At 30.7% G+C, this 25,579-nt stretch overlaps 1 protein-coding gene across 5 annotated transcripts in view; it reads left to right on the plus strand.

Moving 5' to 3' along the window:
• The window catches only part of LOC148227205 (Ig-like and fibronectin type-III domain-containing protein 2), a 123,558-nt gene extending 101,317 nt beyond the window's left edge, over positions 1-22,241 (plus strand). For all 5 annotated transcript variants that reach the window (XM_088201082.1, XM_088201079.1, XM_088201078.1 and 2 more), the window contains 24 exons: positions 8,781-8,984; positions 11,504-11,647; positions 11,721-11,943; positions 12,015-12,187; positions 12,759-13,083; positions 13,196-13,349; positions 13,668-13,828; positions 13,904-14,120; positions 14,465-14,590; positions 14,650-14,830; positions 14,943-15,089; positions 15,162-15,337; positions 15,398-15,533; positions 15,601-15,736; positions 16,191-16,383; positions 16,456-16,561; positions 17,559-17,699; positions 17,775-17,953; positions 18,020-18,311; positions 18,938-19,142; positions 19,207-19,379; positions 19,450-19,625; positions 20,026-20,106; positions 20,176-22,241. In XM_088201082.1, the coding sequence (XP_088057208.1) occupies positions 8,781-8,984; positions 11,504-11,647; positions 11,721-11,943; positions 12,015-12,187; positions 12,759-13,083; positions 13,196-13,349; positions 13,668-13,828; positions 13,904-14,120; positions 14,465-14,590; positions 14,650-14,830; positions 14,943-15,089; positions 15,162-15,337; positions 15,398-15,533; positions 15,601-15,736; positions 16,191-16,383; positions 16,456-16,561; positions 17,559-17,699; positions 17,775-17,953; positions 18,020-18,311; positions 18,938-19,142; positions 19,207-19,379; positions 19,450-19,625; positions 20,026-20,106; positions 20,176-20,355 (4,229 nt within the window). In that variant the 3' untranslated portion in view covers positions 20,356-22,241. The remainder of the gene's footprint in view (positions 1-8,780; positions 8,985-11,503; positions 11,648-11,720; positions 11,944-12,014; positions 12,188-12,758; positions 13,084-13,195; positions 13,350-13,667; positions 13,829-13,903; positions 14,121-14,464; positions 14,591-14,649; positions 14,831-14,942; positions 15,090-15,161; positions 15,338-15,397; positions 15,534-15,600; positions 15,737-16,190; positions 16,384-16,455; positions 16,562-17,558; positions 17,700-17,774; positions 17,954-18,019; positions 18,312-18,937; positions 19,143-19,206; positions 19,380-19,449; positions 19,626-20,025; positions 20,107-20,175) is intronic.
• The last annotated feature ends 3,338 nt before the right edge of the window (positions 22,242-25,579 follow it).

Genomic DNA, 25,579 nt, shown 5'->3' on the forward strand with positions numbered 1-25,579 from the left:
TGTAGGTGTATACTCTAAAAAGCACTTCTTTGAACTGCTAGTAATTTTATATATTATAACACCCAAGTCTGTGTTACCGTCGTTGATTTATATAAGTTTACAAATAATATCATTGTCAATAGAAAGTATTTTTTAATTTTTTCTCCACCTAAATATATACAATAAATTATATATCAACAGCGCCAGAAGAAAGAGAAAAAATATTCAGCGTTTTTTAAAATAACTATCGATTATAATACGCAACCCCGAATTCAGATACCCCAAATATAAACATCATATTAAATTAGTTATATTATATATATGATAATATATAGTTGGTCGATACTTTTTCAAAATCTATCAAAACTTTTAATTAGTTTATCAATTTGCAACGAAGTCGAATAAAAAAATGCATAGGTTAGTCTGAAAGTTTTTTCTCACTCGGAAAGAGTGACCCGAGGTAGGTCTTAAATGGCAGCCGCTGGAACTGAAAGAGCTTTTAACTTTTTAATCTGCCTTTCTATCCCCGTAAACTGTTCTATTTTGCCGAGAAAACTTTTAAACGTCTACTATCTGCTTAATGTGTTGCTTAGAGAATTTTTTAGCTTAATTATTCTACATTAAGTTAACTAAATTTTGAAAGCTTCAATGCGAAAAGAAAAAGTTTAAAGATGTGCTAAGTTAAAAAAAGTCTATTACTATATTATACAATATCAATTTAAACCAGTGTTAATTGAATATTTTATAAACTGGTCGAGCTACTCACTTACCATTAATATTTTTTCATGTTATGAGGGGATAACTTTCACAAGAAGTATTTTTTTTTAAATCCTGTAAGTAATAAGGCCGCGTAGTGTAAAATAAAAAATGCACTTAAAGCAAAGAATCTAAAATTAAATGAGAAACTCTTAATAATCTGGGATTTATCTCAGATAATTTTAACGTGGAAGAGCACTGTTAAATCCGAGATTGTCCCACGTAATCCGGGACGTCTGGGCACCTTATTCCGTTATATATTCAGTGCCGACGCATTTCAAAGGCATTTATTTATTAAAAAGATGGTACAAAGCATAAGGATTGTTGTAGTCTTAACTTAAGTCTGCGGTTATTTGTGAGACGTTTGCTTACGCGAAAAATTACACTTCCGTCAAGTCTCGCTCTACGGTTTCTTACGTTTTATTGCGAATATGTAATACGATTTTACCTTTGAGTGTGGCAACTGTGGCGTGATGCATATATTTTTTACCTTTTACATATTTTGCGTTTTAGGGCGTTTGTGAGCAATTAAAGGCAATTTCTGGTACTTGCGCATGTAATATTTTACGATCGGTACCGAAGAAATATTGGTCATATAATTTTTTTTATTACGTCCCAGAAATGTAATGAAAGATGTTGCGTTTCCGGTTACGGCCATATTTGTATTACGGACTCGACGTAATATTATTGGCCTCGTTCCGGAAAACTCTTTATTCGCTCGGCTGAACGGGAAACAGAAATTTTGCGGCGGGAAAGAAGAGGAAGGAAAAAATAGAATATATACCGAGCTTCGGATAAATTTTCGCTATGCGTTCGAATGATTTATAGAAAATAAAAAGGATTCGCGTATTATATTTATATAAGCCTAAATATTGTATGACATATTGCCTACCCAATATACGTGGTGTATGAATGTAAGGGTTGATGCAGAAAACTTTTTATTTCAGTGATAAAAAACAATACCTTTTAAAAATCAAATATATATTGTATGGTAATTGTAATCTTATTTTTTTGTGTCAAATAATATTTCTAATGCGTGAAAATCCTACTTTCATGATATCTAGTAAATATTGATTATATTTATATACATATCGAAGACTTTGTCCTCTTTTATACCAAATTTATATATATTTATATTAAAAAATGGGTATACAAACCTTTTTTATTTCCTTAATATTTATATATAAACCTTGTATCGTTGACACATTTTCTATTAAATCTTAGATCGATAAATAAGTTATTTCACAACAGAAATTCTAAATTATTTTTATTGTTATCGGGGCGTATAAATTTATTCCTTGCGATAATTTTGATCAAACCCACCTGACCATATATGTTAACCAAAATGCGATTGTTAATATTCTAAGTAGATGCGTAAACAATCGAATTTGGGTCGTACCCTTAGAGTCAGTATCTGGTTTTAGTGCTTGGCTTTATTTGGCCAGGACTTAACGCTTTTCCTGGGCCCATTACCTGTAAAACAAACAAAGCAATTCTGCCAGAGGTACAAGTCCAAGGGCGGCACTAAGATTTACTAGACGCGCTTTGCTCTATTATTCCGACGAATTATTCCCAAGACCAATGTTAAACCGAATAAAACAAACGTGTTTCGCGTAAGACAACGAAAGGCATTACTAAAATATACGCCGCACAGAGTAATCGTTTAAGTGAATCCACATTTGCAATTCAATTGAGGATTGAGAAGTAATTTGTTTCTGTTGACGTGAGCAATCGTTATACTTTCAACTGTGTGAAAATGTGAGCCTATAAAGTAAGGCAAAAAGTTCTATTCTGCAATATATATTTTAGTAAAGTTGTGTATTTTAGATAGTAAATTCCATTAAAATCCAGATTTTAATATAAATATTTTTCATTTGACTTAATATCTATCATTATTGAATTAGACTCCTGTGTTATTTAAATTTATTTTTATTTCTAAATAATTTTATTACACAAAAACATATTATGTCAAGAATTTAATTTTAGTACATTTATGATTTCAACAGCTTCCGCACTGGTTTGAAGTAGCGCAACAACTCATAGGTAGAAAACGGCCTGTTGTCGGATCTCTGCAAATTTTGAACCGAATCGTAGATCTTCTTCCGCGAGTTGCTCGCCTATTACTCGATCTTCTGGACGATCTTCTTGGTCTTTGTGCCGTAGAACTTCTTCTTGCTCTATTGCTGGATCGATTTCTCTTTATTCTTCTCAAAGATCTACTTCGCACGCTAGATCTTGCTCTTGATGCTGAACGTCTCCTATGTGTCACTGATCTTGGAACGATGCATTTTGCAGAAGATTCCGCAAGACTTGTATTAGGCTCCATTATCTTTATATATAATGTTGAGTATTATAACAGTGTTTAAAAGTAAATGATATTTACGTGAAAAAATATATGAATAATATATCAAATAAACAAAGAAATGTTTTTTCTATTTTGAAAAATATTTTCTTATTTTTTTTAAGTAGCCAGCAACACTTTATTAAGAGCATTTAAAACATAATTTATTGTACTAATATATACATATTTGATCAAATTCTTAAGGGAGAATCAGCCTCATCCTGAAGTTATTTTCCTCAAGGGTCCAACCTCTGCTCTTCACGTTATTTATTAATGACGATATATATTTAATGTCAGCTACGAGGAACTGGTCCAATTTGTATCGCCTAATTTTTTAATATTCTATGTTTTTTCCCTTTCTTATTATGTATTTTTTTTTTGTGAATTGGTTTAATATTTTTTGTGTTTATTATAATAATATACCTGTTAAGAAACGATGGTCCTAATTAAATATAAATAATAATAAAACACGCATGACTCGTCATTGCTAAACAATAAAATAGATTTATGACAAATATATGTGATCCTTCCATAGAAAAGTGCTGTTAACATATTCTTTATTTAATTGTTTGACATCTAGTCGTTTTTGATTAATGCAAGTGTGTTTATTTACCTAGTTCTGTGCATTTGTTATCAAGCTTTATATTACTGAATCCCAACCCTGTCTCAACAAAGATCCTATCCTTCAACCCTGATTTTATAAGTTAAATATTATATATATTTTTTCACAAAAAAAATTAAAAAAGTTATTTACAGAATAATAACAATTAAGTTTACTTATTTATATTTATGGTATAACACAAAGCTTATCAAATTGTGGTGTTATCGATAAAAGTAATACTCGGGGCTATGTTTCACCACAAAAAGGGGGTTTATATTTTGATTCAATAGCAGTTAATTCAGAAAATCCCTTTTCGAATAAAGAGGATGTAACGAAAGTCAATACCATTTATATAACTATGCTTAAAAAAAAATTAAGCTAAAGTTTTAGTCGTAAATTTTAATTTCAATAAAAAATCGCATAATAATTATAGCATTTTCGAAAGTTGTCAATCTAAATGCATCACTTTTTCTTCAACAAATAATTTCTGTGCACACTGCAATCTGTGTGAGATCAAAATCATTGAAAGAATGAAAGAAGTGTAAAAAATATTTTTACTTACCTTGCAAAAGTCATTTGAAAGAGGAAACGCAAAAAATATATATATATATTTAATTTAAGGTTTCCATAGCTCTATTGTTTTATTGCTTCCCTTCATCAATGGGTGCATTTGTGGTCTTCGCATTAAGTTATTTAAATTATGTAATTTTATTATGATAAGAAAACTAAATAGGCAAGTTCAAAAATTAATTTATTTTTCCTAAGTAAATTCGTCTCTTTCTTGTGGTTTCTATCAAAGAAAATCGAAATTTTCTCTTTAAGTTCGAAAGCTCTTGAAATTACTATTGCAGGAGATAACCAACGCATTTCACAATAGTATAGAAGTGTGACGTATGTAGCTCTCACATCTTCACAAATCTTTCTAAACGACCTAGCTTTCAAAAGACTGGTTTTAATGTAACTTATAACTTTTGTAAAAAAGTTTTCTCGCTCACACTTTTAAACACAAGATTTAAACATTTATGAATCCAATTCAAATATTTCACTTTATTATTCTCAAAAATAAAATCATTGGACATAGTTTTACCATATTTTTAATTGCAAAATAATAAATATTATGGTATATTATTTGTTATAACATATCTAACATATGCAATTAAATAAGCATGTTTAGTTATTTAGGGTTTGAGAACCCTAGGAGTGTGACTTCGTAGCCTATGAGATTCAGGGTGGAATCTAGTTAGAATTTTATTACTTTATATTTACATGTGTTGCGACAGACAATAAATGGCGATATGTTTTCTTCGAGCGGTGGTGGAGAAGCTGGCGTAGGGATGATGTCAGTGGACGGCAATATATATATACACCTGAATAAAGTTACGTTCGCTTGATGGGATTTTATAGACTTAGAAATGCTTTCAGAATACATAGTTGTAATGTGACTTTTTTATATACATGTTTTTATACTATCTTTAGCCAAAACTTTCGTTCAAACCAAACACAATTTTTTTCTGAGCCATTTATCATACTTGTGAGGTCTTATGATAAATAAGATAAATTGTATTTTCTCGCTTTAGGGTTTCTATTTTCTTGTTATATTCCCACTATCTTGTATCATCATTAGTATCATCATTATCAGTAGATATTCTCTTGTAACCAGTCAAAAAATATTACAAGTCAAAATTATTAAAATCAGTCGTGCCAGATATAATGGCCAACAGAGTGGTAATGGTTTTAAAACTAGCTGTTCTGTGAAAACATTTGTAGCTCTACCTTGATTTAATACCACTAATATTTTCATACACATCGTTAAAATGATAACAACGCCGTCGTAAACTGATTGCTTTCTTCATGTTGTCATACATATCTTGTTACTAAAGTCCCGTATAATAAAACGTTCTCGGAACTACGGTTCCGTTTATCCTGGTGGCAAGATTGTCTTTTGTCGGTTTATTGCTACACGGGCTAGCGTATGTACAATACATTTATATATAATACTACGCTGGTAATAAATTAGATTGTTGGGTATTTGCCATGTAGATTGACAAAGTTGTATTCAGTACAGCAGGCAGAACAATAGACCATTCTGTAAGCGCGGTCGAACGCCAACTTTGGCGGTTGTCTTCGTGCAAACAACGCGTAACGTTATGCAGATTGACCTCACGGTGGCCAGGTTAATTATAAGATTTCAAAGTTGAACCATTAATAATAACATCTTTGTTGTAACTTTGCTAACGACTTGCCTAATAGGGGTTTATAGTATATAATATATGTAAAATACACTCTACGCCAAAACTGAGGTCCCATAAAAATGTACACAAACTTTGATGAACTGGATTATATTATAATATATGATATTTACAAAGTTTTGTCGCAGAAGTATGTGTAACCGATCCTCGTCGTAATAATAATAGAGCTTGCATTATCTTAATACGGTTGAAAACACAAAATCAGTTTTAACACGCAACGGTCAAAGGATAGCCGAAACAAACCGCATAAATCGAGCGTGACAATTCGGTTACGCAAAGTTTCGTGTCCGCTTGTATTCGATGTTCAAAGTTAGATTTGAACTTTTGCGTTTTGTAGGTTGTGCGTAAGTTTATTTGCAACAGAGGTTTATCTTCACGGCTATAGAATATAAAATATTCTGATACATTATATAATACGGTTAAAAAGTTTTTAACAAGTACAGGAATAAGTATAATTTTATTCATAAAAATGTGGTATGTCAAGTCAGTAAATGTAAATAGTGAAATGATAATCTTTTTTCGGTGTTTAACCCTCAATCTTAATTTATGATGAAAATACAAGTCGATTAAATTCGACCAACTATTTAACTAACTAATATAGTAGTTTGAAGTTAGAATTGAACTTAAATATTTTGTAGGTTATACGTCAGTTTATTTGTAGCAGAGGGCTATTTTCATTATAATGGAATATAAATCAAGCCCCTTCATGTGTTTTGTAAATGCAAAACATAGGGTCCATATTTACTTTATCTTTTAGTTTATGGTAATTAATACGAATGTGGTCTAAAAGTTATTTTTTAAATTATATTTCATTGTTTATTGTACATTCAATATTATTTTAGTTAATTTATTGTATATATTATAAATATTTTTGCTCTTTATTTTTTTTAATATCTGTAATAGTATTATATGTTTATTCAAGTTTGTGAAATTTATGCAAAATTTTTCCGTATTATCAACGTTTTATATCGGATTTCAATGCTGCTATTTTTATTCGAAATTTTGGCCACGTATATAATAAATTCTTTATATATATTTTCACATAAAAATCTACCTTATTCTTACAGCCAGTGCTGAATTAATTTTTTTTAACGCAAATTCGTTCGGACACTGAAGTTGTTTATCATTTTAAATATATTATTTATAAATTAAAATCATCATTCTCGTGAATACATAGAATTCGTTTGAATGAATCTAAAACGTATTTAGAATTAAAATCTATGGTTAACGTTGAAATCTTCGAATTAAATATTCTTAAATAAATAATTATATTTACTAATGCTATACCAACCCTATTGAAAGTTGAAAAACTTAAGTTAGCATGATCTGCTGATATAAGAAATAATCTTTTTATTACAATTATTTTAAATTATAGTTAAAATTTCCATCATCAATAAAAAATTGAAAGAGCCTGAAATAAAAATTAAATAACGTAGAAAATATTTTTTAATTTAAATTGTATCTGTTAAATTGTATTTTAAGACGTTTTTCTTACATATTTTTTCCGGGAATTCACAGTAGTTATTTAAGTGATTCTAGAAAGTGCGACAAAAATAATCTATAGTACAGACTGAGGTCCTAGAATTCATTTTCTGAAAAATGACTTGACATGACATTAACTAATGCCATACATACTCAAGATTTGCTTCGAGCGTAATCCAATCACGCGTAACATCACCACTGTGCTCACGCACCATCTAAAAAATCTTGTTATTCACCAAACACGACAATATACGCTTGTCGTCTCTTTCGAACAAACATCTCCACTCTTCATTGTGCGTCCAAATTAAATTTGATACATTGAATCGGCTATTCCATTTAATCACCTCTAGACGTAGCATTCCTCGGCGGGAACTTAACCCGCGAGCTTTCCGCCGACAAAAGCTCCCGAGCGCGAGTGTAAGTTAAATTAAAGCGAAGCAGAGGCCCGCCCTACCTGTGTTTGTTGCGGGGGAAGTAGCGAAGAGGTAGTACGTGCGGTCGCGGAACGTCTACGACAACAACGGGAAACTGCGCTCAATACTCAACAATGGAGTACAGGAGTACCCCACAACGACGACAAAACGCTTTCACTTCCTAGATGTAGTGCTGCGTATACATTTATTATATATAGGTCCACATCTTTGTTATTATAGATTTAAGTGAATTGGACTTCATCACAAAAGTGATAAAAAAATAACACATCAAAGTGCTTATTTTTAAATTTCGTTATGATATTTATTAAATCTTTAAGATACAAAATCCATCCTAGAATTTTTAATGTTTATGTAATAATAAATAATCTCACAATGTAGTCTACGTCTGATTCTTTTCATAAGCATCAGTATATCCACTTACACTTTCTTTATAACATGTCTGCAAAATAATGTCTAAGTTATTTTTAAACATTTTGCAATGTTGCTTTCCGTAGCAATAGAATCAAATTTTCTTAAGATAAGTTTTCATTGGACGTGTATCTAGATGGCATTCAATTTCACATTAATGTAAGATTCGCCAATTTTTATTTGAGTCCATTGATATGTTATTAAACTTATAATTTTAAAACAACAATAAATTTTATATATATATATATATATATATATATATATATATATATATATATATATATATATATATATATATATATATATATATATATATATATATATATATATATATATATATATATATATATAATTTGCTTATGGAATACGTGTACATATGTATCATAGTTGCAACTACTGATTTATACTGATGTATTGAAATCAAAATTTCTAAGCGAATACCGTAATTAGCTTTAATTAGCGTGTACTTATGCAACTGTATAATAATACGATTATTTTTATTAATCAATGTTTTATATTTATTTTTACAGTGTCGATGCGAGATTCCATCACGGCGCCTGTTCACGTCCAAGAAGGCGAAGATGCCCTTCTCACATGTGTGGTCAGAAACGCCGAAGGGATGACAGTCTTATGGAAGAAAAGGGAAACAGGATCTATTAACATAGACAAAATATTAACAGCAGGCGAAATAAGAACCACGGCCGATCCGAGAATATCAGTTTTACACGATTCAGGTTGGTTTAATATTTTTATGCCTACAATATCGATAATATTATTCTGAAGCAAGAAATTAAAGTCCAAACATTCTGAATAAATTTAAAATAAAAACGGGCAGTTTTGAAGGCAAACAACAAGTAATGGAGAAAGTTCTTTATTACGAAAGCCATAGAAAATAAAAATTACCTCGGGAGCAGGGAAAAATATTTTCATATTTCAATTTTTCCCGTATAATATCTTACCTTTTATTATACTTTTTTATTTTAAGTTGGCCTTCATAATCATACATTATTATTTTATTTATTATATGTGTTTAATGGCTTTTATTATATTTATCGGTCAAATAATTATTATAAAGAAAAAATCAAACTATATCTAGCGCTCATTGTAAAATTGCCCATCAATCATACCAGTTTTCATCGCAGTATTTGATCAACGACCACAGTGGACCCAATTACGTTTTACAAGGGGTGACCTCATCGCAACCCTCTTCTGAATTTTCCCTTTTCATATGGCTATAAATCCGACAGGTAGTTTAGTAGAATACAGCGAAAGTGAAACTAAACATTTTGCTCGCGAAAAATACTATGACTCCAAAAAGATACCTGAAAAAATCTTATTTTATATTTTATTGTAATTATAATCAATATTTTTTCGGCGGTTAATTTCATATTATTATATTGTAATAAATAATAATATGTATCACTAAAATAATTAAATTAAAAAATATATATTTCATTTTTATAAAATGTATAATAATATTATAAATATGTTTTTTATTTATATATTATATAATAACTTTTATTAATTAGTGCTTTCAAATTAGCGTCAAATATTTCTCACATTTATTCCGACATACAACTGTCCATGCGAGTAGTACTTATCAGTTAAATTCAAGCAGTATATCGTATAAATGATCGTCAGTACGTCGCTGTTCAGCTCAACTTTCCACTTTCAAGTAAAAATTGAAAGTTGAAAATTTACCTAAAAATGTGCAAATGTCACGTCGCTTCTCTTCGCCGTTTGGTATGCGTTCTTGTGACAGACATATATATTTTTGTTTTTTAGTATAGATATATGCTAAAATAGCATGGTCCGTATGACGCTGGACTTATAACAATGAAGCCACGAGTTCTGGTCTCCATAGCAGGGTCAATTTTTATTTTAAAAATACACTATTATTTTAAAAAGCATCGATTTAAAAATTAAATAAATAATATTTTTCAATTAATTATACAGATGTCATCGATTCGCAGACTTTTAATTAATTTTTATTATACATATATGTAGGTATTGCTTGTGTCTGATTGACTTACATGTTTGATACTGATGTAACGCATTGGGCTTATAAGATTTTTTTAAATCAGAATTTAGGATTTTCAAGAGATGATAGGTATTGAAAAATACTAGAGTTCATATGGGATTCGAACTCAGGTCTCGTCTATCTTTCTGATTTTTATAATTTATTTGTATATAGTAAAAATAAATTATAATATATGAGAATCGGTGACATCTCTATTACTAATTATAAATTAGTATGTTTAATATAATTTATAACCAATAGATGTCACTACAGCTGGGGCCGAATTCATAATAAGAGCGCATTTTTTTATAAATAAAAATTCGAGTGCCGCTGCCGGGGCTCGAACCCCCAACTTCAGAGTTACTAGTCTGAGACGTTACAGACTACGCTATTCCGTCACTTTATGTTACCTTTGTATACTCGCAGCTTTCATTTCTACAGAATTTGCTAAACTTTTAACATTTTTATGCGGAAAACACAAATCATCGTTTCGTGACGCTTATCGGAATTTACTACCGAATTTTTACATCGTTAAGGTTAAAGGAAGGTTAAAAACCCTTTCCACTTAATCTACAAAAATGTTCAAAATAATTTTATTGTAAACTTATATTTTTCGCCTGTAAATAAAATATTACAATATAATGCATTATTCTAATAATATTTTACTTTGCTATTATGATAGTTAATGTCTTTATCTATCTAATATGTATATGTATGAAACACAGCGATATTTTTCTTAATGAGTACATATCTTTAAATAAACAAAAACAAAATAACATTTAGGCGAAAGCCCTTAAACAGCTTTATATTTTTTATTATGAAAGAAAAATCATTACGTATAATATTATATTATACGAAAAATCTTTTAATTTGACACCCTGTCATCCAAACGACCGGAGAAGATAAAGAAAAATGTGTAAATTATTCAGTGCATAAATACGGCACAGTGTGTGCCTACTGACACAATTCTGTTCTCTTCATAATCCTTTTTCCGGCATGTTAAACACCAACTAACCGGAAATGACACTTAGTATCATGTCATCTTTTAAATTGTATGAAATTAAGCCGTTTTCTGCGTCATTTAACTTTATTGATGAGCGAACTGCCAGACGCTGGTCTCTCGTTGTTTCTCTATAGGTACATCCAAAGTGACGCCTGGCTATATGGGTCGAAGATAAAATATTTTAAAAAATCAAGGCATAAAATTAATAGTTTGGTACATGTTTGTTACAGCTCCACAGAAGAGCACCGATAAAGTGCACTCTGCTGGTGATGTTTGGGTGCTTGTTTTAAGAAAAGTTACCCCTTCAGACAGCGGCGTATATTTGTGCGAAGTAAACGATGAGCCAGTAGTTAGAAGTTACCATAAACTTAATGGTTTGTTAAATTTAATTAAATTATGGATCTAAAATGTATGGCATGTGTTAAAATTGAATTACAATCCTTACAGTGTTACCCAAAGGATTGGTGCCACCTGAGAACACCACAGTCGAAATTTATTCAACACACTTCAAAGATCCTCTGTCGGGACGTGGACACAACTATACAGACTGTTGTATAAACAGTAATGTAACAAAGCCATGTCTCGGATTTTGTAATATACAAAATATCTTAGATGGTAACACAGGGCAAGATCCGGAGACGTGTGAGCAAGACTTTCCATCCATCGTAAGGTATTGATCGTAAAAAATCGATTATTATATTTTGTAAATATATGAAGAAGTTTAATATAAATATTTTATAGATGTATGGCAGATGGTCGCGATCATGTGACTTGTTGCATTCAAGAAAAAGTTCCAGACATTTGTCAAGATGTTTGCAGAGGAGAGTATACTGTGATAACAGATAACATCAAAACACATTTTTCCTGTTCTTCTTACACTGAACAAACATTAGCATGTATAGTTGAAGGAATAGGTAATAAAATATTTATCAATAGAATATATAGTGTGGATCGTAAGTTGCTTCTACCATTTAATAATAAAAATCTGTTTTTATCACTATGAATTAATAATTATGCCACCAGAATGATTCATAGTATCACAAATATATCTTTCTATGAAATATTTTAGTAATGGCAACTCCTGAAGAAATTTTCTTTTCTATTAGAATACACAATTACAAACGAAGCAAAATCGTCTTGATAAGTGGATAATATAATCAACTTATTTTTAGATATCTAACCTAAACTTTAAAATAATAATAATAATAAATAAATAATTAATTTAAGCATTCATAATTTTAATTTAAAATAAAAATTTATATGAATACAGTATTTATCATAGTTAATCATAATCCATCAATCAAATTTTAAGTATTTTTGTCAAAGCAAAAGTGTTCAAAGACGATGAAGTATCGCTTTGCTCCATCATAAATTTTCATGTTTTGAATGTATATAATAGCAATAATGATTTTTTTAAACGGTTAAGCAACTTATTGATACTCTGTATAATAAATCAACAATCTTATATATTTTTTATTGTTTTAGAATTACTTCCTAGTTCACCAGAAGACGTAGACGTTGAATCAACATCGCAAAAGTCTTTGAAAGTTACATGGAATAGACCAAATGCCAATCACGCTTCTGTAAAAAATTATAGAGTTAATTTAAAGGCACTCAGATCGTTTGACGCTCATTTAATTGATTCTTCAGAGAGTTCAGCATCCGTTAAAAAAGTCGAATCTAAAGAAACCACAGTTTTATCAAACATTACGTCAATCACTTTCAATGATTTAGTACCTTTTACAATGTATGAAATCACGGTGACAGCTATCAATAAGTTTGGAACTAGTCTACCCAGTTTTGCCATAAGGTATTATGTGTTGCAGCACTCATATTTGTGATTAAAAATATGTGTAATTGTGACCCGCCATTGATTCTGTTATTTTTATTTAATTAAAATATTTATAAAATTTGTTTTACAGAGCTTTGACATCAAATTATGTTACAAATAAACCAGCACTTATAACAGCTCCTCCAGATTTGCCAGATGTAGCTAAATGTTGTGTAGAAAAGGAAGTAACACACTCAGAATGCTTAGAAAAACTTTGTGATCCAAAAGCTGCTGCTAAGATTCAGGTATATTTAAATAATATTTGTAAAGTAAAGATACTAGTAAAGTATTAAGCATTTTTTTTTATTTGATTGAAAACACTGTTGTTTTTGGTTGGGTCTGTGTGACATGACGGTCAACCTTTTCAGTAGTTGCATAAAACTCTTTCATCTTATTAGCAACTACGACCTTACGAAATAATTAAGATATGAAGACTCAAAATAAAATCTCTGATAAATATTTTTTTAGGCTCAGTATCTTTAATTTCTAAATATTCCTCGTATATATTATATACTTAAATGTAATGGTAAGAACAATTTATTAAATTTCATTATATATTTTAGTTACCAGATCTTATAATATGCGCTCCATGGACTTCTGATACGTTTGGTTGTTTAGCCAATGGAATAGATCACACTCCGTGCTGCAAAAGTAGAGGCTTACCGGATGCTTGTCAATCTTTATGCTCTGGAAACATCACTGCGTTAGATTATAGTCATTTCAAGTATGTTGAATTACATTAAAAATATTTATAAAATATATAATTCTTAATTTAACACATATTTTTAAACAATTAAAGATGCATTTCCTATATGTCCGAGTACACAAACTGTCTCTTCCAAGGATACGGAGTACTGCCTAGCACACCAACCAGAGTTCACGTCACAAATATTGCGACGGACTACGCTATTGTACATTGGGCACCTCCGCATTCATTGAAAGAAACCGTTAAATATTATAACGTGCATTATAGAAAATATACAACGGAAGATAATGACTACGCTTTAGTTGAAGAGGTAAGTATTTTATACATATAAAGGTGAAGCGCGAATATTTTTCATTTGCATCCCCTCTCCTGCTAATTTATATACATATACAATATTGAATGACTTTCAATACTTTTATTGGATTAACTTCATTATTACACTGCACTTGTATTTGCCTCCCCTGACGGATGTTTTAAAAAACGGATTTAAATATTTCATATTCCTATTGTTGATTCATCTCTTTTCTTGCCGCCGGGGCCATTGAAACTCCGTCTTGTGTTACACATATTGGACGCCACAGTTACAACATTTGTGCCTCACTTTTATATAATGCTACAACTAATTGTATTATACTTATATACATTAAATTTTAGGTAACCTCACCGTATATATTAGAAGACTTGGATTCCAATTCAGAATATGAGGTATATATCGATGCTGTGAACGAGCACGGAATCGGCGAAGCATCTTCCCGGCTTATATTCAAGACACAGAGCAAAGTAAATAATTCGAAATTTATGTATAGTTTTACGTATCTTTATTTTATTACGTATTACAGTTAGTAGAAGAGGAAGAGGAAAAAGCTCAAACGTATAACGTTACAAGTTGTTGTTCTGCCGTGGGCGTGTCTAACGTTTGTATGCCACTGTGTTCCTATGATGCGAAAATGTCTGATCTGAAGAATCTAGCTGGACTTTGCAGTCAAGAGTTCCACAAGCTTATCCGATGTGGGGCAGGAGGTATAACGCAATTTTGATTGAATACGGTTATTAGATCATAAAGTCTGGTCGTCTTATAGCCATAGATTAGGCTATACTTATTTAGAACTAATATTTCTATTTATTTGTTAAGGAAGAAATCATCTCAGCTGCTGTGCTAGAAGAGGTGTCTCTTTATCCTGTCAACCACTTTGCACTGGTGTTGTTGTCGATTCTTTGTTCAATACAGCGAAAAAATGCATACCTTTTATCGGTAACATCGTACAATGCTTCGAAGAAGGTTGACAATATCTTAATTATTCACTTAGACATTAAAATTCTAAAACTAAAAGTATTTTATTTTATTACTCAGGAACGGATCTATTACCTGGACCAATAGAAGAACTACATGCCACCACAGTAACTAACAATAGCATAGAAATCAAATGGCAAGCGCCATTAGATAGTGCAAATGCTACAGGATATATAGTATACTATCATAAAGTAGATAATATTAGTATTTATGAGACTCCATTAAAACTACAAAACGTAAGCATTTAAGTACAATACATAAATGATAAACTATTATATAACAATATATATTTTTAGCAAATGAACGTCACAGATACCTCAGCTAAATTAGATAAACTTGACGATGGAGGTTTATACAATATATTTGTAGTAGCGCATAATGAACATGGCACTTCATTGCCGTCTAGTATATTAATTATAAATTGTACAGAAGGTATTAATAATCTCATTATAACATCTTATATAAGTAAAAATATTTTAATGGGATTTTTTGTTTACAGATTCAAATAAAGGCATAATTAAGAGTATAACATCTCCGCCACACTCTTTGGCTGTATCAGGACATTCAGCTACATGGGTTGCAATAAGTTGGCAACCGCCTGAATTTAGTCATCCTCAAGAAATTATAACTTATGAGTAAGTTATCATAAAAAAATATTATTTTGTAAATGTGAAGGTTGGTAATAAGACATGGGTTAGCCGCTACAGAAGATTTAATGTACGGTATCGCTAAATAAAGTCTATTCCCCACCTCGCCACTTTTATCAGTCTGTGTTGTCAGTGTACCGTGTAATCGCCCCCCATAATTAAACTTAAGTCTAGCTACCGATTTTATTTCAAAATAAATATGAAAGATATAATTACAAAAAAATATTTCACAATAATTTTTGAATTCATAAGCAAAGTACATTTTCAACATACTCAAGGTACATTTTCTGAAACTGATCATGAGTTTCTTGCCTCCAATCTCACGATATTGGAGTCAAGAAACTTGTTCTACTATATGTACCGTTATTATAACACAGTTATCTGAGACTAAAAATTTGAATCTAGGATTTTTATTAATACTATTACTATACTTTGCTTCCAGATTACATCACAAATCGACGGGAGAAGACAAATTTGCCATACTCGAATCGTCTGTTACTAGTCATACGTTTTATAATCTAACACCAAATACACAATACATCATTTACGTAACTGCAAACTCGTCGTATGGTAAAAGTTTACCCTCTGAAACTTTAATAGCTTGGACTGACCCAGCGTATCCAGCATTTGTAGAGGTAATATTGTTTGTATTATACTACTTAAATATATAAATAATTTATTTTTACCTAACTGTATTGATTTTGCAGCCTCCAACTGTCCATCCAATCAATTTAGTGATCGAAGGATCGAGTATGAGTATATTATGCACAGCGATGGGTACTCCTACTCCAACTATTTCACTTTATATATCAGGTATGGTATCTTTTTAATTTTTTAACACCGTACAATAATTTCTTACTTTTTGCCACAAAGATAAAATGCATATAAAAATTACCCACTGATGTTATTTTTTATTAATATAGTCTCGTTTTTTAAATGTGTTCTAAACTTTTGTCAAAATGCATCGTTTCTCACTTTAGATATACTAAAAATCATTTTCATTATTGATTCTGTTTTTGTGTATTTATTATGGCACAGTTTTATATTAAATATATTTAAATTGAAGTTTTAGGGTCTAAATTATAATTATAATTTTTTTAATATAAAAAGTATTTTTTTTATACAAACTGCTACAAAAAAATTCATTGCTTTATGCAGTTTTGATAACAAGCAGGGCTTCGAACCAGAATGAAACCGAAAACCAGAAAAACCGTTATTTTTGTCGAAACGCAAAAGGAAAACCGAAAGCTGAACCAAAATGGAAATACTTTGGGCTATATATAAAATACACATTAATCAAATCAATAATGTAAATGATTTTCAAAATATTTTAAGTTGGGAATAACTGGTGGAAGTCCTTGATTATTTTTTTCGTCAGAAGTGTATTCCGAATGGAAATGAATTTTGTACGCTATGTATGTGCTTATATATGCTTAGTAAAGAAGGGAAAGGTTATTCTGACGCACCTACTCTCGCCGAGTGCATCAGTTGCTAATACCTAAGGGTGGAATTAGATTCGTTGTTTTTATTATAATAACATTATCAGTTGATGTTTGAACAGGTGGAGATTTGCCAACACTTCACTTGTCATTTCACATGTTACCTGATAAGGGAATTGTAAATGCCATACTATTATTTTGTGTTTGCCATACTATCACTAAACGGTTGTTTTTAGTAGTTTTTTTTGGGATGTTAACCCCTGTGGTAAAAATTGTTAAGTGTAATCTTAGCAAAATAATGCATAATGTAATATATCTACATACGGATCAAAAATTCAAAAAGATAAGTTTGATACATTCTTATTTTATAGGACGACTTGTAAGACAAGAAACTGCTAGACATATGGTGACTGTGATACACAATGTAACGAGAGACATGGATCAGATTTCATGTTATGCCGATAATGGTTACGGCACTCCGATGCAAGCATCCAGAAAAATAACTATATCTCGTATGTTTCTATTTAATCTAATTAATTATACTCTAATATTATTTTTTTTTATACTAAATACAATAAATCTTACAGATGTTCCTACCATTCAAGCTAGTGTAATCACTATGGCCGCTAAGGGCGATTCAGTTTCATTAGAATGTAAAGTATCTGCACTGCCTAGACCTCAAATGGCATTTTGGAAAGATCCACGTGGAAGAGTGCCTGTCATACAAGGACCTAAATATGACATCAAAGTACTCAACGAAAGTGATGTCAGTTAATCATCATAGATTGTTATTCGATGAAGTAGGATGATTCATTTAATGATTTGTTTGCAGGAAGATTCTAAGTACATCATGCGGTTAACAATCAATCAAATATCTGAGCCTGATGAAGGAGAGTATTATTGTCATGCTGAAAACGCATTCGGAGGAGCAGTTCAGCCGGTTTCTGTGAGGATTAGAAACGTAGCTGCTTCTCACAACATAACACAATGCTGTATGGATCAAAATGTATCGTCCAAGTGTATGGATGCTTGCAGTTTCTATTTGGATATTGACGCTGTGATTGATAAACCGGAATGTATAACGGACTTTGATAAGCTAATGAAATGCGCGGCAGATGGATCAGGTATTGCTTAGTAATTTATATTATCTTCCTTTCTTTAGTTATTAACTGTCTTATCAATAGTTGTAGAACACAAACAGTGTCTATGTACAACCTTATTCCAAATAATTTACCTAAAATATAGCTGCAACTTTTTTGGCATACTATCAATCTATCTTTTTGGCACATATGTATATATAGTTCTCCTACACATACACTAAGATTTTGCATTTGCATTGGGCAACCTTCTTATTTGAAATATATATATATAGAGCTCTAATAAATTTAAGTCTCATGACTTTGAAATACAATCCAAACCGTCAACCTCTTTGACATAAATCAATACCTGATTTCTACCAAAGTATGGCAAGAAACTTTTTTTGATGAAATTTAATGGTTGCACTGACCGCATTTTAGAGTATTTTCTAAAAATATTTAATGAGTTTTGGGTTAGATAATACTACACATGCAACGAAATGACTTTCATCCAACCTTAAAGTATCCAGTCCTTGTGTTGATAACCCTTTTTCAACAATATTTTTTTTTGCTAGTCAGTTTATAGATATAGCTTTGCATCCTCTAAGTACCACTTTTTTACCCATTTTGCTTTACTTTTCTTAAAAATAAGCCTTACATTTATGAAAATACAGATCACAGAAGCTGTTGTGTTGCTTGGGGTGTTCCGAGACGCTGCCTGGATTGGTGTCGTGGTGAGCCACTATTGAGTACACGCCTATGTATCCTATCACATACAAAACAAATCGTCGGATGCTTCCACGAAGGGAAAGACAAGCTTCCAGGGCCACCTCAAAACGTTAGAGTACTTGCTATAGACTCTCACTCCGTGAAAGTCAGGTATGGCCACTAATAAAATTGCTTATATTTCAATTATATACATAATTTATATGATATATTACAGTTGGGAACCACCAGTCAAGAATCCACACACTGTGGAAATATATAGAGTATTTTGGAGACCTGTTGGAATCAAATTCCCTGAAAAGATTGATACATTAGGAACATCGTTGACGGTGACGACGTTGAAAGAGGGAGTGACGTACGAATGTGTTGTGAAAGCAGGAAATCACTATGGTGAACATACTTTTATTAAAAGAATATGCATATAATTATTAATAATAATGTATATGATTATATTATTAAGGCACGTCGACTTTAACTGAGCCGTTACGTTTCACAATGGGAGATAAATATATAACATCAGCGTCTTCACTGGACGATCAATCGTCAAATACTGGAGTGGCTGTTGGAATAGCATTAGCGTGTATCATAGTAGCTGGAATTGTAGTTGGAGCTATATATCTTTTGAAATACAAAAAAGTAAGCTAATTATTATACTTAATTTATATTTAATATTATGTAACATTTCTTGCGGTACGTCTGCATTATAAGTATCATACAACTCACTAACTGAAAGTAATGAAAGATAGGCGCTATTAAAACGTGTCAAAATTATTTAAAGCACATTGAACGATTGTCGCTGGAGGTTTGTACTTGGTGGCAGGACTTGTCTGTTAATGTTGGCGTTAAGATGCCTAAGGAGCTTGCGTGGCTAGTACTACATTTTAGAACAAGTGTAAAGTACTTGCCTTAGATATGCATATAATAAACAAGCCAAAACAATAAAAATTATCTGATATTTTATAAGTAACATGTTAGAACGTTAATTTATTTAATAAAAAATTATATTTAATGTGTAATATTACTTTTTGTTTATTAGATCTTAGGCTTAAAATCGCACAATGGTGTCGCATTTGAGAATCCTAGTTATTTGCGTGAGATGAACGCAGATACACAAAATGTAAGATATAATATACATATATTTTTTTAATAGATTAACAATTTTATTTGAATATCTCTTTGGTTTTAGAATGCGAATCAAAACGACGGAGGAAACAACACATCAAGGAGTATGGGAGTGGCTTCGGTGAGCGCCGCCACCGGTTGGAGACAAGAATCTCTTCAAGTTCCTCAAGAAGTGAATCCAACTCTCTACGAAGAATTGAAACTCGGTCACGACGGCGCTGGTTTTAAACGACTCAAACCATAACCGATATTCATCTATGGTTACACAAAGTTTTAACGTGCAGTCAGAACATAGACAATTGTGATATCTCAATATGATAGTAGTGAAATTACTATGAAAATTATAGATGTTTATAGACAATTAGTGATTTACTCCATTTTTCAATATTTGCCATCATTAAATCTGTGGTGGATTGCAATGATGAATAAAAAAACAATTACAACAGAATAAAAAAGTCAAATTAATTACTATAAAAATTTTCAAAACTTATTATTATGACAAGGACATATTTGCAAGAGCAACATTGACTATTGGTTTCAATTTATGTATGTATATAAAGAACAGGTAGACCAATAGAAGTTTTCCGATTAATGGAAAATGAAACTTAAGAATATTTTCATAGTTTAAATTGGAACGCAACTTTTGGATTAACCTTTTAATTAATATGGGAGTTCTAGTATCAAAAACCACACACTCGACATTTTGGCTTAGTTGCAAAATATTTAATAAAATAATTGTCAAGTAAAAAAATCATATTTTTCTATTCATGTTTTTAACTATTTATTTTTAAGAAACATCAAGTTATGCAATAGATAACAACTTTGCGTTTAACATAAACTTGAAGCATTGCAATATTTCTACTTATAATGTAACCCTTGCTGTATTTTTGTCTTGTAAAAAAGACAGAAAGCATTAGGTAAAATATCGTAAATTAAAAGTTTATGTTTTCTTTAGAGATGTGTCTTTTGAAACTAGATATCTCATATATTGTTTTGATTAATAATAATGATGTTTTTCTTAGTTACATATATAGTTTTATGAACGATTTTCAAAAAATCTTAAAAATTGTAAAAAACCAAAAATATATTATATTTTAAGATTAGTTTGTGTTATTACACTATTATACTTTTTCATTTTTTCATATAAAAAAATGTTCGACAAATATATTAATATTAATTTTTTAATCTTTTAAATCACATTGTATATTATAATATCACAAATGCATGATTTATTAATTTTAACAATATTTGATACAGAGGAGAACAGCTTTTTTACAATATTCTGGTTTATTAGCTACAAATATAAAATGCAAAAAATTAGCTTAAAATAATACCCTCCATATCTCGAAAAAAATGTATCAAATGTTGAACGTTTGAAATATAAAATTAGATACATATATTTTTGTATAAAACGATAGCGAATTTCAGTATTTTAAAATTGTATTTCGTATATATTTTCAAAATACTGAATAAAATAATAATGAAATGCCTCTATAACCAAAAACTATGTACGTATCGTTAAGCGAGTTGTTTTACTCTAAGCGACATTTAGTTAGGCCTACTGTTAGAATTTGATAGTTATGTAGTTAGCATTAATATTTTTTACCATGTTGAAATATTTTAATGCTGAAATTAAGATGTGGCCATATATAAGAATTAAATGTCCCTTTAAGATGTGCCTTTACACATTTTTTTGGATAAAAAAAACAATCTATTAAAATGCTAACTCTTTCTCATAAATTAATTGAAATACACATTTTTTTAATCAAATAGTGTAAAGATACACGCATTATATTCACTAAAACTGTATAATATTACATAAATTGACTGATGTTAGGTAATTAAATATTTATTCAAAAAAAGGTTTTTGTTAATTAAATTTCATTTTTGTTATTAAATTTTATTATAAAAACGATAGACAAATATTTTAGTTAGCTTAGTTAATAAATTACCATTTAAAATGTGTACCATTTTGTGATATTTTAATAGCATATCCTTAATTTCAAAATGTACATGCTGATTAGAGTTACATAAGAGAAATATGATTGTAGCTCAAACATTCAACTTGTAAAAATTGTCACAAAATTTTATATAAAAATTATTGTAAATAAATTAAAACGTTATTTATAATACATTTTTTTAATTGGTGTTTGAAATAATGTTGTTCTATTGAAGAAAATGATAATTAAAAAAAAATAAGAAACAAATAAATAGAAAGAATACCAACAATATAAAAGCTGAAAAAAAATCTGAAAATGGTTAAGAACAGATAAAGTCAGCATTTCAATCCACGCAGCAAACTATATATTTTTGTAGGTTTTTGGAAGTTAAACATAATACTATTATAGAGGACCACATAAGACTACAATGTAATGTATCTAAACCAATAAAGGCTCATAATATTAATACGATTGTGGTCAGAATTTATAAAGAATAACTTTATTTATATTATATTTTAGCGACGGGTGGCAATTGGACACAGATTGAGCCGCTGCAGTAATATTTTATTGATGATTAACGGTTGTTTACATGATTACGGGGCAATGCCTGCGATCGCGCGCGAACGGGGCGAGGGTTGCCAAGCGAAAGAAGAAATGTCACGCCAGTGTTACTAGAATGCCACCAAATTTTAGCCATAATAAAAATCTATATATAAATATAAATGGGACCCCATAATATCATCGGTATTTTAACAGCAATATTAGTTTTATGTTGACGAATGGTCAGCATAATAATACATAATCATTATTAGAGTTTGTTTAGTTTGGCTCGCAACATTGTCAGATGTTGCAACTCAACAAACCAAACGTGTTCTCCGCCACCAATCTGTCGGTATTTCCACTTCGTTTGTCGTTCTGAATACCTTTGCGTTCTACTATGGGGATCCCGAGACGACCGTCCGTGACGCAGCATAAGTGAAAGTGAAGTCCCGCTGAGCCGCGCGCCCGAACTAAGCGGCGTTGTACAACCACACCGCATCCCCGCCACCGCAAGCAACGCGCGGAGTGGGGATACTGTTGCGCACCCGACCGGGATTATAAGGCGGCGCTAAAAGGCTCACAGTGAGACAAGACACATTCTACTCAGGACTTCTGACACTGCAACACTCACTGGACTACACGGATTCTACACCTCGCCTCCTGTTCGAGCAACCATCTCCAGGACACGCGCTCGAGGTTTAATATCGACGACTGTCGAAGGATCCCAGTCAACACGTGTCAAGAGCGTACCGGACGATTTCATAAGGGCCACTTTGTACAGTTCGCTGTACAAACGTCCTATCACAGATCGTCAACCGGACTGCCGATATCAACAAAACAGAAGCGTAACCCCACGACCGCTTCACTACATACAATTAAAAAGTTATTCATGAGATGTTTAAGTTATGACCAACGCTCTCTTGCTACCACTCGTTCGCATCTAACTTGCCCCACAGTTTCAATGCGAAGAGGATATTTTATAAGATATTTCAAAAATTAATAATTTATTGTTTATTTATATTTATAAAAGGTATAATATTTTTTTTTAATTCACAAGATTTCGTCTATATTAATTCTGATCATCATATATTTTTGTTCTGGCCATATGCTATTTTTATTCTAAGCATTCGATATTTATTCTGACACTAAATAATATAATTATAATCAGATTGTTAATACAATTCTAACCGAGATTTTATTTTTGTGATTTAAAATCTAATAATTTAATTTGTTGCCATTTTGGCAACGGGGTGGTGACGAATGGCAATTTTTTATTGAATATTATTACAGTTACATGTTAGAATATGTTATATGATGTTCGGTGAGCTGGTGGCGGGACATAGTTATTTTAATATAAAAATATTGAAATAACTATGTAAACCATATACTTCTCAATAAAATACTACTATGCAGAGGCTCAATTTATATTTAATTCCCACTGGCCCAAAAACTGATCCATGCTGCAGTTACATCTGTTGATTTTAAATTGTATTACTCATAATAATTATCATTTAATTATTTAGATGTCACTGATTCCCAGACTTTCAGTCAGGTGGTTAATACTTACTTGTAGATATTCATTATGTTTGATTGACTAAAATAGTTGGTACAGATTAACTCTGCTGTTACGTATTGGGCTTATGACTGTCAAATTACGGCGAAATATTATTATTTTTTTTAAGATTTGCAGTTTACACAATTATGCGTTTTTTTGTATAAATGAAAATAAAACCAAAAAATGTTGATAAAAATTTCATATACTTTTTTCACTGTGGCCATAGAAAAATATAGTAAAAAATCTTAAGTTATTAGGTAAAGGAGCGGCGGTACTCGAAAACTCAGACTCTAAAAAAAAAATTTTCATGCTTTTGTCGGCCTTTATTTAGAAAAAGCCAGATTGTAAAAATTGTTGGCTTGGTGGGCCAGGTATCAAACTGGAAAATATTTATGTATTGTACATGAGTAATTCTATTAAAAAACTAGGTTCAACATACATACTTTTATTAGGAAGTAATATTTTTACATACTATTTATGCAATTCTTAAACAATACAAAAAAAATTATCAATACAAAAATATCAATTATATCAGTATAAAATAAAAAATACCGTTACGTTACAGCGCGTAATTTGACTTATTTTTAATTGATTTATGTAAAAATCAATATTTAGTCCGCGGGCCAGATTTGGCCCGCTGGTCTACATCATAAAGGAAGTTCACATGATACAATCGAAGATAAGAACTCTTACGATTTTTTTTATTTTTCTCTTTTTATTTACATCTGCTTGCTTCCCCCCTCCCCCTTCCGTATGCGTAACATGAAAATAACTCCGTCTCGAGAGGAGTGTGTTTTCAAAAGTAATGAGCCAATATCATCTATAAAAGGGTTTGGCGGACGTATGATGATGGGTTTTAATAATATATAGATTTGACCGCTGTGGTAATGGTTTATTGACTTTCTATTTTAAATTAATATTTTTAAATGTTTAATAACAAATATGCTTACTCCAAGTTTATACATTACGGCTGTCAGCGGTATAAAAAAGAATGGCAAGATTCCATACAAGTTAGTACCTATAAACATCTTGGCCATAACGTTTTGTATACAAAAATAGTGCCGCACGTGGATGTTATTTACTTATTTTATAAATAAGAAAAAATATTTAAATTAGGGCTGTGTCGCAAAGCTAGAATCGTGAAAAATCGTAACCAAGTACACCTCTCGATGCCAAATTATAAAATTCATTTTTTTTAATAAAAAATATAGTTTTGGCAATTAATTAGCCAAAGCCAAAGAGTAGTAAGTAAAAATATTTTTTTTATTGATAAATAATTTTATAAATGTTTATATGTTTTAAAAATAATAAATAGGTTTTATTTATTTTCGAAATAAATAATTTTTGAAATTACTTTTCAGGCCAGATTATTACTATTTTTTGTAATGGTAGTGGCCTTGAGTGATAATTTTTGCTTATGGCAGCACCAAAGT

This window comes from Plectrocnemia conspersa, unplaced genomic scaffold (genome assembly GCF_051122295.1).
Source record: "Plectrocnemia conspersa isolate PC_06_02 unplaced genomic scaffold, ASM5112229v1 ptg000013l, whole genome shotgun sequence".
Taxonomy (NCBI): domain Eukaryota; kingdom Metazoa; phylum Arthropoda; class Insecta; order Trichoptera; family Polycentropodidae; genus Plectrocnemia; species Plectrocnemia conspersa.